The sequence below is a fragment of the Nannobrachium achirus genome, assembly GCF_963921795.1.
Source record: "Nannobrachium achirus genome assembly, chromosome: 21".
Taxonomy (NCBI): Eukaryota; Metazoa; Chordata; class Actinopteri; order Myctophiformes; family Myctophidae; genus Nannobrachium; species Nannobrachium achirus.
Window position 1 is genome coordinate 21,423,402 of NC_137828.1, and position 13,804 is coordinate 21,437,205.

At 43.9% G+C, this 13,804-nt stretch overlaps 1 protein-coding gene across 1 annotated transcript in view; it reads right to left on the bottom strand.

The window, feature by feature from the left end:
* Window positions 1–217: 217 nt before the first annotated feature.
* mtmr6 (myotubularin related protein 6) overlaps window positions 218–13,804 on the bottom strand; it is a 38,798-nt gene continuing 25,211 nt past the window's right edge. The window contains exons 7-15 of the mRNA XM_080752028.1: window positions 11,918–12,050; window positions 10,962–11,071; window positions 9,607–9,732; window positions 8,928–8,977; window positions 7,657–7,750; window positions 6,300–6,406; window positions 4,959–5,093; window positions 2,921–3,047; window positions 218–2,141 (exon numbers count right to left, since the gene is read on the bottom strand). Coding sequence (XP_080608154.1) covers window positions 1,728–2,141; window positions 2,921–3,047; window positions 4,959–5,093; window positions 6,300–6,406; window positions 7,657–7,750; window positions 8,928–8,977; window positions 9,607–9,732; window positions 10,962–11,071; window positions 11,918–12,050 — 1,296 coding nt within the window. The 3' untranslated portion in view covers window positions 218–1,727. The remainder of the gene's footprint in view (window positions 2,142–2,920; window positions 3,048–4,958; window positions 5,094–6,299; window positions 6,407–7,656; window positions 7,751–8,927; window positions 8,978–9,606; window positions 9,733–10,961; window positions 11,072–11,917; window positions 12,051–13,804) is intronic.

Genomic DNA, 13,804 nt, shown 5'->3' on the forward strand with positions numbered 1-13,804 from the left:
CGTTTCAAAGATTACATTTCCCTTCCTTGACCCCTGAGTGCCCAGGTACCCAACAAGAACAAACAAACTAACAATTTTCTCTATTCAATACGTAGAGCACATAATCTTGAGGGTCAGGACAGAGAAGATGGGCCTTTGATTCCATTTGAAAAGTAACACAATATCACACTGACTGAACCAACAAAGTTAGTTTTTATTCATTTATTTTCTTATTCTGTTCATTAATTTTCTATAGTGCTTTTTTAACATTGATAAAAAAAACAAGCTTTATTTTATTACATTGTTTCTGTTGTCTAAGTGCATGTAAATGCTATATAGTAATGCAGCTTTCCATGGAGAATTTAGACCATACATACACCTTGTTTTTCCGCAGGGCCACACATGGGACCATGGCGTAAATTAACATGTAAATTACATACAGAGACGGCTTCTCCTCGAAAAACACACATACGCTCTTATGTACATACTGTATGCACGCATGTGCAAAAGAAACGGCATGCCACCACCATACTCCCACACACATACAATGCACTCACACGCGCACACACTCGCACACACTCTCACTCACACACACACACACACACACACACACACACACACACACACACACACACACACACACACACACACACACACACACACACACACACACACACACACACACACACACACACACACACACACACACACAAACTTTCAGTAACCACATGCCAGTGGTGGACATTAACAAAGTACATTTACTTGAGTACTGTAATTAAGTAAACAAAAAAAAGTATCTGTACTTTACTCGAGTATTTTTCGATACTTATGACTTTGACTCGCTACATTTCAAGGACAATTATTGTCCCTGTCCTACATTTCTAGGAAGGGAAAACGTACATTGTGTATGAATTCACCCCATGATATAGTGAGATAACAGATCGACAAGCTCACAGAACATTGCGATGTGACGCATTGTGACCTTGTAGATCTGCTATTTTCACCATTACAGACATTCTTTGAACATTTCTGGAAAACCTTTGCATTTTGGGGGAAAATGACAAAACGTTAATGCAGCAATGCATTCATATTAAAAGAAAACATACTTTGTAATTTGTGTTTTTTTAACAGCAAGTACTCCAGTCCTTTAACTAAATACAAAATTTGACAATAGTAATAGTAATATTTGACCAGAAGTATCTTTACTTTGAAGTACTGAGGTTGAGTACCAACACTGGCCACCACCATTTAAATCGGACTCACGCACGCACACACACGTACACACACACACTAGGGATGGGACGATACGCGATATTATCGTTTATCGCGATAAAAAACACTCACGATAATCTGAGAGATTTCATTTATCGCGATCATGCACTGGGATCAATTAACCTTTTATTTGCAGAGCTGCATATCCGGTACCACTTAAACCCTCTATAATTGGTAAAAGGTACTTATAATATAAGTACTCGATACATTCTTTTTTTCACTCGCTATCACTCTCTAAAAAATAGACGATCTACAAGCTTTGTGAGCTTGTAGATCTGCTATTTTTTGGCAAATGTTCCGCCCCAGGATAATGGATTTTGATTATTGTGATAATATCGTAAAATCGCGATTTCTTTTGTCACAATAATCGTGATATAATATTTTCATATTGTCCCATCCCTAACACACACACGAACCCTCAACCTCTCAGTAACCCCTTGCACTCGTTTCTTGGCCTGTTGCTCCGGCACATTCTCTCAGCAGGTCATGCGCGCCACGCCGAACTCCAAGTTGACCACTCCGGCTGGCTCCTCCTTGCGGGGCTCCTCGCCGCCGCGGTACGTCCCCTCCAGCTCGCCGTAGCTTTGCTTCCGGCTCTCCGTGGCGCTGCTGCCCTCCACTGTCCGCTCCGAGGAGTCCGAGGAGGCGCTCTCGGTGGCCTCCTCGCCCAGCTCCTCCTCCACTCCCTGGTCGTCGTCCGCCTCCTCCGCCTCCTCTTCCTCCTGCCGCTGCGCCTCCTTGCGGCTGAGCGGCGCCCCCAGGATGAGGGAGTCCGGGCGCGGGGGTAGGGGCGCGTTGGGGGGAGGCGAGCGGCGGAGGTCCCTGGCCGGAGGGGGCGGGGCCGGGGGGTCGGAGGTGACGACGGGAGTCACGCCAAGCTGGTGTAGTCTCTGGAGAGAGAGGGGGAGAGAGAGAGAGAGACACACACAGAGGGAGACATACATTTGAGGATACTAGTCTTGCTACCGTAGATGTCTGTTTTTTAGCAGCACATTACATTCAAATTATCACACACTTAAAGGACGACTTCACCTCTTTTCAACCCATCTTCATATAATTGGTCCTCACTAATGTTCATGATAAAATAGCATCATTTTTTTCTACTCGTCTGCCAGTGACATTGTCGATGGTCAATCCAAGCAAACAGAAACTGTAGGCTTTCTATTCCTGAAAACTTACAATGTTATAATGGAAGCCATTGTTCTTGCGATAAAAGAAACCTAAATATATTTTTTTAAATGTTTAAAAAAAGAATCTGCCAAACAATGATGTCAGTGGCAGACGGGTTTCTGGAATGCCCACATCCCTCCTAAGAGACACAGACTGAGTAGAAAGAAATTGTGCAATTTTGTTGTGTACATTAGTGAGGACCAATTATATGAAGATAGGTTGAAAAGTGGTAAAGTCGTCCTTTAAGGCTTTTGCACGCAGGGTCCGATCTTCCACCCTGAAAAAAATTAAAATATTGTCAGAATCTGGACAAATTCTGACCCGGTGTGTATCTATCTTTCGTGTATCATTGTCCTTGATGACTGGTTGACAACATTTTATTTCACAAGATTTCTTGTACACCATGTGTACATTTATTGTCAGTTGTTTCTGTGCGGAAAATGGGACCCAGTGTGCAAAGACCTTAAGTGTGTGGGTGTGAGAGAGAGAGAGAACACACCTTCTCTAGTGCATGGAGTGTGTCCTCTGCCTTGCGACTGTTCTCTCTCAGAGTCAGCGTGGTCTTGAGGACGGACTGACGTGGGTGCAAGGAGCGGTCAAACTGGTGGTACATGTTTCTCCAGAACCTAGACACACACAGACGAACACACACACAGGTCTGATCACGTCGACAGATAAATCCTTTTTTTTTTTTTTTTTCATAGAATCCAGCATCAATTATGAAGGGATAAACATATCGTCGTTGTCGGGTGAAAACGTTGTATGTCCAAAACCGTTCGTTTTGCATTTGCCATTTTAAAAATGATTTAAACTAGTGAAAATCTACAATCTACAGATCTACAAGCACACAACGCCTCGCGGTGCGAGGCGTTGTGTGCTTGTAGATCTGCTGTTTTCACTACTTTTGTGCGACGGCCTTGTATGATGAAGTAGGGCTTTACTTTGCGAAAGAAACGTACAAATCTGAAACTTGGAGATACGAGGTTTCCACCCGACAACGACGATATATATCATGAATAAATATGTAACAACAATCACCAAATAAATGTACAACAACATAAACACACAACTCAAAAAACAATAAAATAAATACATACAAACAAAGAAAGAAAAACTAACGTAAACCCACCCATACCCTCTTTCCCCGGACCAACATTGTAATTATAGTGCATACCTGTGCCAGTTCTATTCATGGGTTGCATTTGTAGTCCTACACCAGCCATTTTGAGGACCAACACAGGTGTTTTGATTAACGTAGAACATTGGTTCTATGCCAATCAGACAAATTGAACACCTGTGTTGGTCCTCAGTATGGCCGGTTTAGGACTACAAATGCAACCCATGAATACCACTATGTAATGACCTCTTGGAGATGGATGGGCCATACTCTCCGTAAACCAGCCTCAAACATCACAAGACAAGACACAAGTGGAACCCCCAAGGGAAAAGAAAGAGAGGTCGGCCACGAAACACCTGGCGCAGAGACTTGGAGGCAGATGCCAAGAACATGGGCTACACTTGGGGACAGCTTGAGATGTTGGCTCAGGACCGAGATGCTTGGAGAACTCTTGTTGGCGGCCTAAACCCCAGAAGGGGTAATAGGCGTAAGTAAAGTAAGTAAGTAATGACCTCTTGACAGATAAAGACTTCTTTTGGCCTGCAGTTGTCAACTGCATTCTACACATTCCTCCCCCACTATGGAGGGTATAGACCTGAGGAGGAGTTGGGTTGAATAGACAGATGGAGGGATGGCCATTAATGACCTGCATTGCTCTTGTTATCCATTGTAGAGGATATCTTCTTTCATCCAGTGGTTAACAATTGTAAGGTTACAAATCATTCATCTATTCATATAGACACACATGGATCTGTGACTACCTGGCTAACACAAAAGTTACATGAGTTTGCTATTGGACACTGTTTTAATTCACTTTTCTGCAGTGCTGAAAGGTGTCTTTCTTAACAATGGCACCTCTTTCATTCCCCCCAACTATTCAAATACTGTGATAGAGGCATATTGCCTCTGAACTGTGTGAGACTAAAAGTTAAATGTTGACATAAAGTTACATTAATGGACAAATTATTTGTACGTATTTAATATTGGCATTAATTTAATGCATGTGTGTTCATAAATAATACCAGGGGGTGGGTGGCAGTTGTGTCTTGGACAATAGCAGCTACCTAAAGTATACCGTTGGGACTCCACCTGGGCCCATAGCACTTACTGTAGCTCACCTACTCCCCAATGACCACACATGAAAGCTACATAGCATTCTTTTTACTTTTTTATTATTTTTATTTTTATATAAAGCTTTTTTTTTTACTGACTAGGTGCTCCGTCTACCTACGTTATCTTTGTCTAGATTGATATTTCTATGCATTTGATGTACTGATGTTGATGTATTGCCTTGCTTATTGTATTGATGCATTACCTTGCTTATTGTATTGACCTTGATTATTGTAAGTCGCGCTGGATCAAGAGCGTCTGCTAAATGCCTAAATTGAGTGGTATGGCAGGGTGGAGAGGGTATACTGACTTGAAGTGGTATGGCAGGGTGGAGGGCTCCAGGACAGGATGGCTCTCAGCGTAGGCAGGGCTGTAGAAAGGGTTCATGTAGTTGTGTTGTTCACTCAACAGGTAGGCCCACAACGAGTGGGTACGCTCCCTGAGCCTGCATGGCACACACACAGAGACAAGAAGACATGTCTTCGATTTACTGCAGTTCAGTTCCCAAACTGCATCTGGAATAGGCTATATGCACGAGAGACACTCTTCTCACTTCCTTCAAAAGTTGCTGCCAATGATACTAATGAAGGCTCTGTTTCATTTCATGTAGCAAGGTGGTTCTCAAACCTTTTATTTCAAGGACCCCCAAAACTCTTGAGAGTGTACAAATGGAACCAAATGGACCCCTAAGGTAGGGGTTGGCGATATGGTGATAAATATCGTTGAGACGATACAATGTGTCCACGATATGCCTTTTCAGAGATATCGTATATATATCGTGATACAATAAAAAAAAATATTTAAAAAATCCTGTTCAATTCATTTAAATCTGCATTTTGGTCTAAATCAGTAGATCTCAAACTTTACAATGTCAAGGTCTCCCCTTAACTCTGACAGTATACAAATGAAACCAAATTTGGTTTCATTTGTATACTGTCGGAGTTACATTCTTGTAAGGGTCAAATTTAGACCTCCCAAAAGGAACCCAGAGAGTCCCTGGACCCCACATGAATGGTCTGTTACTCCATTTTCCTTTAGTTTTTGTTACCTTGTAGGTGGTTATACTGTTGAGTAACTTGAAAAATAACCATAAAAACCAACATGAAAAAGAATCGTGATATTGTATTTTTCCATATCACCCACCCCTACCCTAAGGGTCCATTTGGTTCCCTTTGTACACTCTCAGAGTTACACACCTTTTCTTTTGGAGCCATGAGGGTCCCTGGACCACACTTTGAGACCCACTGGTGTAGCAGAGTGTTTCCAGTGAGCCAACATGCACGATATCAGCACCCTGACTCTGTTTGACCTGAATGGAACAGAGCCTTCATCCATCCGCACTGCCCGCGATGCGATGTCACGCGAAATATTGTCCTCATATGGAGCAATTATATAGAGGGTTTAAGTGGTACTGGATATGCAGCTCTGCAAATAAAAGGTGAATTGATCCCAGACAGTGCATATCACAATAAATTAAATCTCCACAATACGATAATCTTGAGTGTTTTTATCTCGATAAACGATAATATTGCGTATTGTCCCATCCCTAATCTAGGATTGGCCCGGTTTATATAATGGAACTGTGTGTGTGTGTGTGTGTGTGTGTGTGCGTTCGTGCGTGCGTGCGTGTGTGTGTGTGCGTTACACTCACTGCAGATCTTCTCTCTGTCTCTGGTTGTTGCCCAGGAAGTTGCCGTACTGGCAGGAATGTACGTGTTCATGTATCTGTAGCAGGAACCACTCACCGTACTCGAAGGCCTGAGCACGCACACACGCACGCGCACACACACACACACACACGCGCGAACACACACACACACACACACACGCGCGCGCACACGCGCGCACACAAAATATAAAATACCATACAATGAATACGAGTAAGACTCCCTAATCGGGAGATAAGCGACCGTCAGGTCACATGTATGATCGGCAACTTTTGACTATTTTCCCATATTTTTGTCTGGGACCCCCGGGGACCTCCTGGGTGCCAGCCCCGTCTCTCCCGGTCGCTCGGGGGCCGAGTTACAGCCTTTTTAGCGGAATGTAGTGGTGGGGGTCCACCGCTAGGTGGCGCTCTACGCAAGTCTGTCTCCGCGCCGCCGAGGAGGACGCGTGGGTATCAGCCCCGGCTCTCCCGGTCGTTCCTAGCCCGAGTTACGGCATTTTATGTGCGCTGCAGTGGCGGGGGTCCTCCACTAGGAGGCGCGACCACTTTTGCATCCATTCTGGAGCACCAGGAGTCGGTGGTCCCCAGGAATAAACTTTGAGCAGCCTCGTTGGGGAGGTCATTTGGTCATTTTTGAACTTTTTGGCGGCAGTGCCAGGGGGTCCCTGGAGGGGTGGAGATTGTGGATTGGCAGGCAAGGAGTGTGTGTGCAAAGTTTGGCATGGATAGGGGCAACGGTGGCGGAGATATGAGTAGGGCAAAAGTGTGACGTGACGTGACAGACTGACAGACGGACAGACGGAAAAAAGGGTGCAAGTCAAAATATACATGCATGCACACGCACACACCAGTAGACTCCCTAATCGGGAGATAAGTCAGGTCACATACACAAACTTTAGAAAACAATGGTAGCCAAGGCAATGGTAGCCAATCAGGAGGGAATATGGGAAATGGGACAGATCCATGTTGATGACATGGCTTTAGAGATACTGTGTACCGCTTTGCATGATTTTAGGGCAAAATCTGTAGGAGCAGTGTCCAAAAATGTGTTTTGCAAAAATAGTCCAGATGAAGAGGGCCATATGAGAAATCAGGCTGGAGGTTGTGATTTGCCATCCAAGGAGTGTGTGTGTAAAGTCTGGCATCGATAGGGCCAACGGTGCCAGAGATAGAGTAGGGACAAAGTGTGACGTGACGTGACGTGACGGACGGACGGACAGCCGTTGGAGCTTTTCATAGTAACTTGCGACCTGACGGCCGTTATAATGTAATTAATGTGGTAATTTTTAACCCTAATTCTACGGGCACATGCACAGCACACGCACGCACACACACACACCTGAGGGAACTGTTCGGTGAGCTGCCAGACACACTCCAAGAACTGTGTAAACACAGGAGAAACCTCCTTAGGGTCCCCATCAAGCTGGTCACACCTGATGAAGAGCAAAGGATCAGGAGTTTAAACCCATTCAGAACAGGTTCACATTATGGTGAATTATTATTTTATGTTTTAACTACTGAAAAATAGAAGATATACAAGCTCACAGCGCGGCACCGAGTGCCGCGCTGTGAGCTTGTAGATCTGCTATTTTTGAAAAATCATGACAATTTGAATTTTGACCTTGATTCTATAAGTGCCTTTTGAGTCCTTCTAAGGTCTTTTGAAAAACCTATGTTTCTATGTCAGCAATCTGGCCAGCCATCGTCAAAGAAAAGGTCCTTTTCACTTAACAGTTAACAGCTCAGTTAGTCTGTTCTTGAGCGACTACTATGTCATGTCAGTGGTTCTCAAACCTTTTCATGTGAAGGACCCCTGTAAATAAATATTCATATCTCAAAATATTTAGTTCCAAGGACCACCCAGAAGCAAAATTTGAGTAACAAACGTTCGCTCTAAAAATGCATAAATTCAAAGATTTGCACACATTTTCACGACTTTTTCAAAAATAGCAGATCTACAAGCTTGCAGTGCGGCACTCGGTGCCGCGCTGTGAGCTTGTATATCTGCTATTTTTCAATAGTTAAAGCATTCAATAATCCTAGGCCTAAATGGGTTAACCACTGAAACCCCCATTACCTCATTACATAGTGATTCCCAAACCTTCTAGTTTGAGACCCAAAAGAGAGATGTGACGTCTCCCAGGGACCCATGCTAGTGAAACTATCCATCTACAAGCTCAGAACACATTGTGAGCTTGTAGATGGGGTATTTTCACCACTACCAACGTTCTTGTTTTATTTCAATTTTTTTTAATTTAATTATGAAATTGTTTTGAAAAAAATGTTTGAATTCGTTTTTAATTTATATTAAAAATAAAAAAATAAAAAGGGCAAATCTTTAGAAATTATTATAATTACAAACCAAAAGGAAACAAAAAATAAAGGGATGTTTACTCGTGACCCATCAAAATGTGTCAGTGAAAGTGGTTCAAAAACATTTTCATGTCAAGGACCCATATTAATATGTATTTGGCCACAGACTCCCATCTGAATATATGTTGTGTCAGAGACCCCCCATACAAGACTTGTATCGACATAATAATAATGTGCTTCTCAGTAATCAGGACTATAAAATAATAAAGGTGTAATACTGAAGCCTCCGTCTCTCACCTGTCTGCAAACTTGTGGCCAAAGGAGATCCAGTCTTTCTCTATCAGCACCTGGAAGAGAAATTACATTAATCACAAACCATCCGTAAAAAAACACTAAAACCCAGTATGTTGTTGAGCGGAGTTTGCCTGGCGTTGCCAGCCTCTATCACACACTTCGTTTTGGGAAGAGAGTCTGGGATTTCAGGAAGAGTTTTCATTTCTGGGGTTTGCCCCAAACCACGTGACCCAAGCTTACAGAAACCACGTGCCCCAAGCATACAACCCTGATTGGCCAACCCTTGAAGCTGTTTGAGGAAATAGAATCTCAATGGATCGGTGCCAGACCGTACTACAACACCACTACCGCCAGGGGGTGTTGTTGTGTTCGGTCTGGTTTATTAACCAGGCAAGAGCGGAGTCCCTCGGGGCTCTACACTAGTGTATTTTATTATTTTATGTCTCTAATATTCGCCAGTATATTCCTATCTATCTTTGAAGAAAATAGACATGAATTCGCAAAATGGTTCTCCTCCTGTCAGCGAGTGTTGAGACAGAGAGAAACGGGGAGGCGGGGCAGAGTGCGATCTGCCTCACTCGAGCCGCTAACCAGCTACACGACACGCGTGTGTGTGTGTGAGTGTGTGTGTGTGTGTGTGTGTATGTTTGTGCGTGCATGCATGTGCATCTGTGAGTGATACCATTAAACCCTTGATAGTGCGGTAGTAAGGGTCCATCAACAAGGCCCCCAGAGAGCAGACTTGGGCCGTTCTGTCCCATCCGTCTGAACAGTGGACCAGCACACTGGCACCTTCCACTGTCACAGCCTAAAGGGGACAAGGACACAAGTCAAAAGACAAATTAAATCACTTAAAACCAGTTGTGGAAGGAGTACGATTTTCCAGGGTAGAACAGCAAAGTTACATAGTGTAGCGTTAAGTAAAAGTAACCAGTAAGACTCCCTAATCGGGAGATAAGGGACTGTCAGGTCGCGTGTATACACGCAACCTCATGGTGGCGCTAGAACAGGGGCATGTGAGAAATCAGGGGCGGAGGTTGTGGTTTGCCAGCCAAGGAGTGTGTGTGCACATTTTAGCATGGATAGGGGCAACGGTGCTGGAGAGCAAAAGTGTGACGTGGCTACTGACAGCCGGTGGAGCTTTTCATAGTAACTTGCAACCTGACGGTCGCAACAACATAGAAATACCAAGAATAGGCATTGTAAAATATGGCATAAGTTGGACAAATGTGGCCATATTTCCCCAAATATGGAGATGATTGACGTCTGACATCATAGATGTCTGACATCATAGACCACATGAGATTGAAACCAGTAAGACTCCCTAATCGGGAGATAAGCGACCGTCAGGTCGAATGGGTGCCACGGCATTGGTCCGAAATCTCATTGTTCCTACATCCCATTAGTCAGAATCTGGTGATGTTAACCTGGTGAAAAATACTATGCCTAAACCTAACCTCAGTAAAACTATGCCTAAACCTAACCCAAACCCTAACCTCAGTAAAACTATGTCTAAACCTAACCCTAAAACCTAACCCTAACTAAATTCGGACTAATGAAGATGTAGGACTAATGAGATGTCGGACTTATGGGCAGTCCCCCGTCGAATGTATACACAAATTGGCCTGTAAGTGGCATTAAAATCAACCTCATGGTGGCGCTAGAAGAGGGGCATGTGAGAAATCAGGGGCGGTGATTTGCCAGCCAAGGAGTATACGGGCTTAATGTTGATGACATCAGGGATCTCCATATATGGTGTGGTTACCCTAACAGGGCATCATCTGGGAAATTGTGTCAGTCTCATGTGGTTCATGATGTCAGACGTCAATTTGCAAGTGGCCATATATGGAGCATGAGGTGTGACAGACAGACGGACACGAGCTGCAGGTCTTCATACTAAATAGCAACTAATGGCGTATAAACTCAGATGCAGCAGATCTTATTCAGAATAATAAGTGAAGAGTGTAGGGATTCATTGGAAGTGTGTGCTTATGCTGGTGGAGGGGTGAAGAGGAGCAGGGAGCCGTGGACTCGCACCTTGGTGAGGAAAATGGCTGCGTCCACGACTGCCTTGATATGTCTGAGCCAACCACTGCTCTCCAGACCCATCAGATAGTCACTCATAGAGAGAGAGCGAACGCCCACCACTGAGAGAGAGAGAGGGAGGAGGGGGGGGGGGGGGGGGGGGGGGGGCGTAGAAAAGATATTGAGACACCTGAGCAAATGACTGACATTTGCAAGAGGGCAATTCATGTACAAACCTCTTGTCCACATTCACACACACCGGCCATTTTGCTCTTATGTCACTCTAGCTCTTATGTCACTCTAGCTGTGATGTAAGGACGCCCTGTGATTATGGTCATTGGCCGTGTAATAATCTTTGTGTTTGTGTGCGTTTCATAATACTAATAATAATACATTTTATTTATAAGGCGCCTTTCAGGGCACTCAAGGTCGCCGTACAACAATTTAAAAACAGCAATTGATACAAAAACACAAATCACAAAATCACAATAAAAGCAGAACAGTTTGCAGCAGAGTAACAATGAGGTCAGGCATATGCCTGCCCAAACAGGTGAGTTTTGAGGTGGGTTTTAAACGTGGGGAGTGAGTCACAATTTCTGATGTCAGGGGGTAGGGAGTTCCAGAGGTGAGGGGCAGAGCGGCTGAAAGCTTGTAACCCCATGGTGGAGACACGGGCTGAGGGTTTGTCAGGGGGGGTCAGCTGGATGGAGGAGGCAGACCTGAGAGACCGGGGGGAATGTGGATATCGAGTGCTGAGGAGGTAGATAATGAATAAAATGGGGCCAAGGTCAGAGCCCTGGGGAACACCGGAGGAGAGGGGGGAGGGATGTGAATGATTTTAGCTGAATGAACTGAGTACGGCCGGAGAGTTATGAGTTAAACCAGTCTAGGGGTGTGTCTGCTAGTTCAATGGAAGCTAGCCGGAGCTAGTGAGCAGTGTGATCAGAGTGTGTGCACTAGCCTCCCACCTTCCAGTAACTTCTGCAGACTGGCTCTCATAACGTGGATGTTCTCGATTCCCACAAACTGGAAGCGGATGTTGGAGTAGTTGTCCTCGTTTTCGTAGCCTTTCCCTGCAGCCCGGTTCGCCATGGCATTCAACTGGAGGGAGGGGAAGAAGGTTAAAGGCCTGTGAGAAAGGATGCGTTTTGCAGTGTGCAAAATGCGTCCTAATCACTAGTATACTAAAATGCAATGCAACATAAAAGCAGCAAGCAAAACGCTTCATTCACCTCAATAACAATTATAAACTCAGCACAAAAAGAAAGGAAACTTGACTCCGTCCCATTTTATCTCCCATTTAATAATACCAATTTGTATCATTTGTATTGTTGATTCGTCACCTTTACAAGGAGGTACAGTTTGTAAGCATCGGACATTCGTGGAATGAGCACCACAGCCAAACGTGTGGGTAGCGCCAACCCAAAATATGCCAACATTCGGTCCATTATATCTCCCCTTTAATTATGCCAAATGGTATTGTGTAGCGCCCCTCCAAAAATCTTCAAAATGGCCTGGCAGGCCTGCAATACTGTTCTTTTGGTGTTCACCTTTGTTGCTTGGTACATTGAATGATTGCACTCTCCCACAGTAATAACTAATCAGTGTCAGGGAAGCCCAAAACGAGAGTAAATGCCAGCAGAACAGTATTGCAAGCCATTTTGGCAAAATTTTGGTCGGCGCTACCCACACGTTTGGCTGTGTAGCTCATGCTTCAAATGCCCGATGCTTACAAGCTGTAACACAATACAAATTGCTATTAATAAAGGGGAGATATAATGGACCGAAGTCAAGTCTCCTTTCTTTTTCTGCTTTATAAAAGAGGTGCCTCTCAACTGCAAATATACATTCTGCATTATCAGACCCCAACACTGTTCTGAGAACTTCCGACTCATTTTCATTTTTATTTGTCCTTTATTTGTAATTATTGTCACATTTTACTCACAAAATATGTATCCCATTTAAATTTACATTGTTGGTTTTCATTTATATTTTCTTCATTTGCTACACCGACTGGCAGAATATGAAAACGGAATATGCTAAATGTACTCATCAGAGGTCACATTTTTACCACGGACATAAAAAATGAGTGGACCGTAATATTACCAGAAACACAATGAGCTAGCCTGGCCCCTGAATGACCATAACAGGTCTAACCTGTCTTGTTCCATTTGTACACTCTCAGATTTAAGGGGGTCCTTGCAAATAAAACAAGTGAAAGCCATGAGTACTAGTCAGACTCCTAATATGCCATAGTGTCGTGTGAATAAGTGTTATTCTTAAAGGGGCCACACCATGCTTTACAAAATAAATATTTTATATAAATATTGGTCCATAATACGGTTTTATACAGGTTTTAGCCTAAACAACCACTTGGATATCGAAATGTCATGTTCTGTCTGTCTCTAATTCCAAGCCGTTTCAGATGCAATACCAAAATGCCCGTTGTTGGCAACGGGGAGCCGTCTTTGGGCTAAAATTTGAACGATACCGAGAATATTAGAGAACCGCGATGAGAACCATGTAGAGTCAATCGTAATCTTCTCTGTATCGTTCCAGTTTTAGCACCACTTTACCTCATGGTTCCACCTCATATAATATAATAGTCTCAATAGAATATAGCCTCCCAAAAAGTACCGCCCCCTTCTCGAGGGGGTCCAATAGGAAATTAGCCCCCTGTGACATAGAATGGAGCCGAATTTCAAAAGAGTACCGTTCAGACACGCCCATTCAGAAAATCACTGAAATGAAAGGCAAGGCTTAGAGTTAATGAATTGGGTTTGTTGGGGCTGGAAGAGCACTGGGAAGACCAAAAAACAAGAAAAAAAAAAGAAAAATGTGAGGTTCATGGTGTA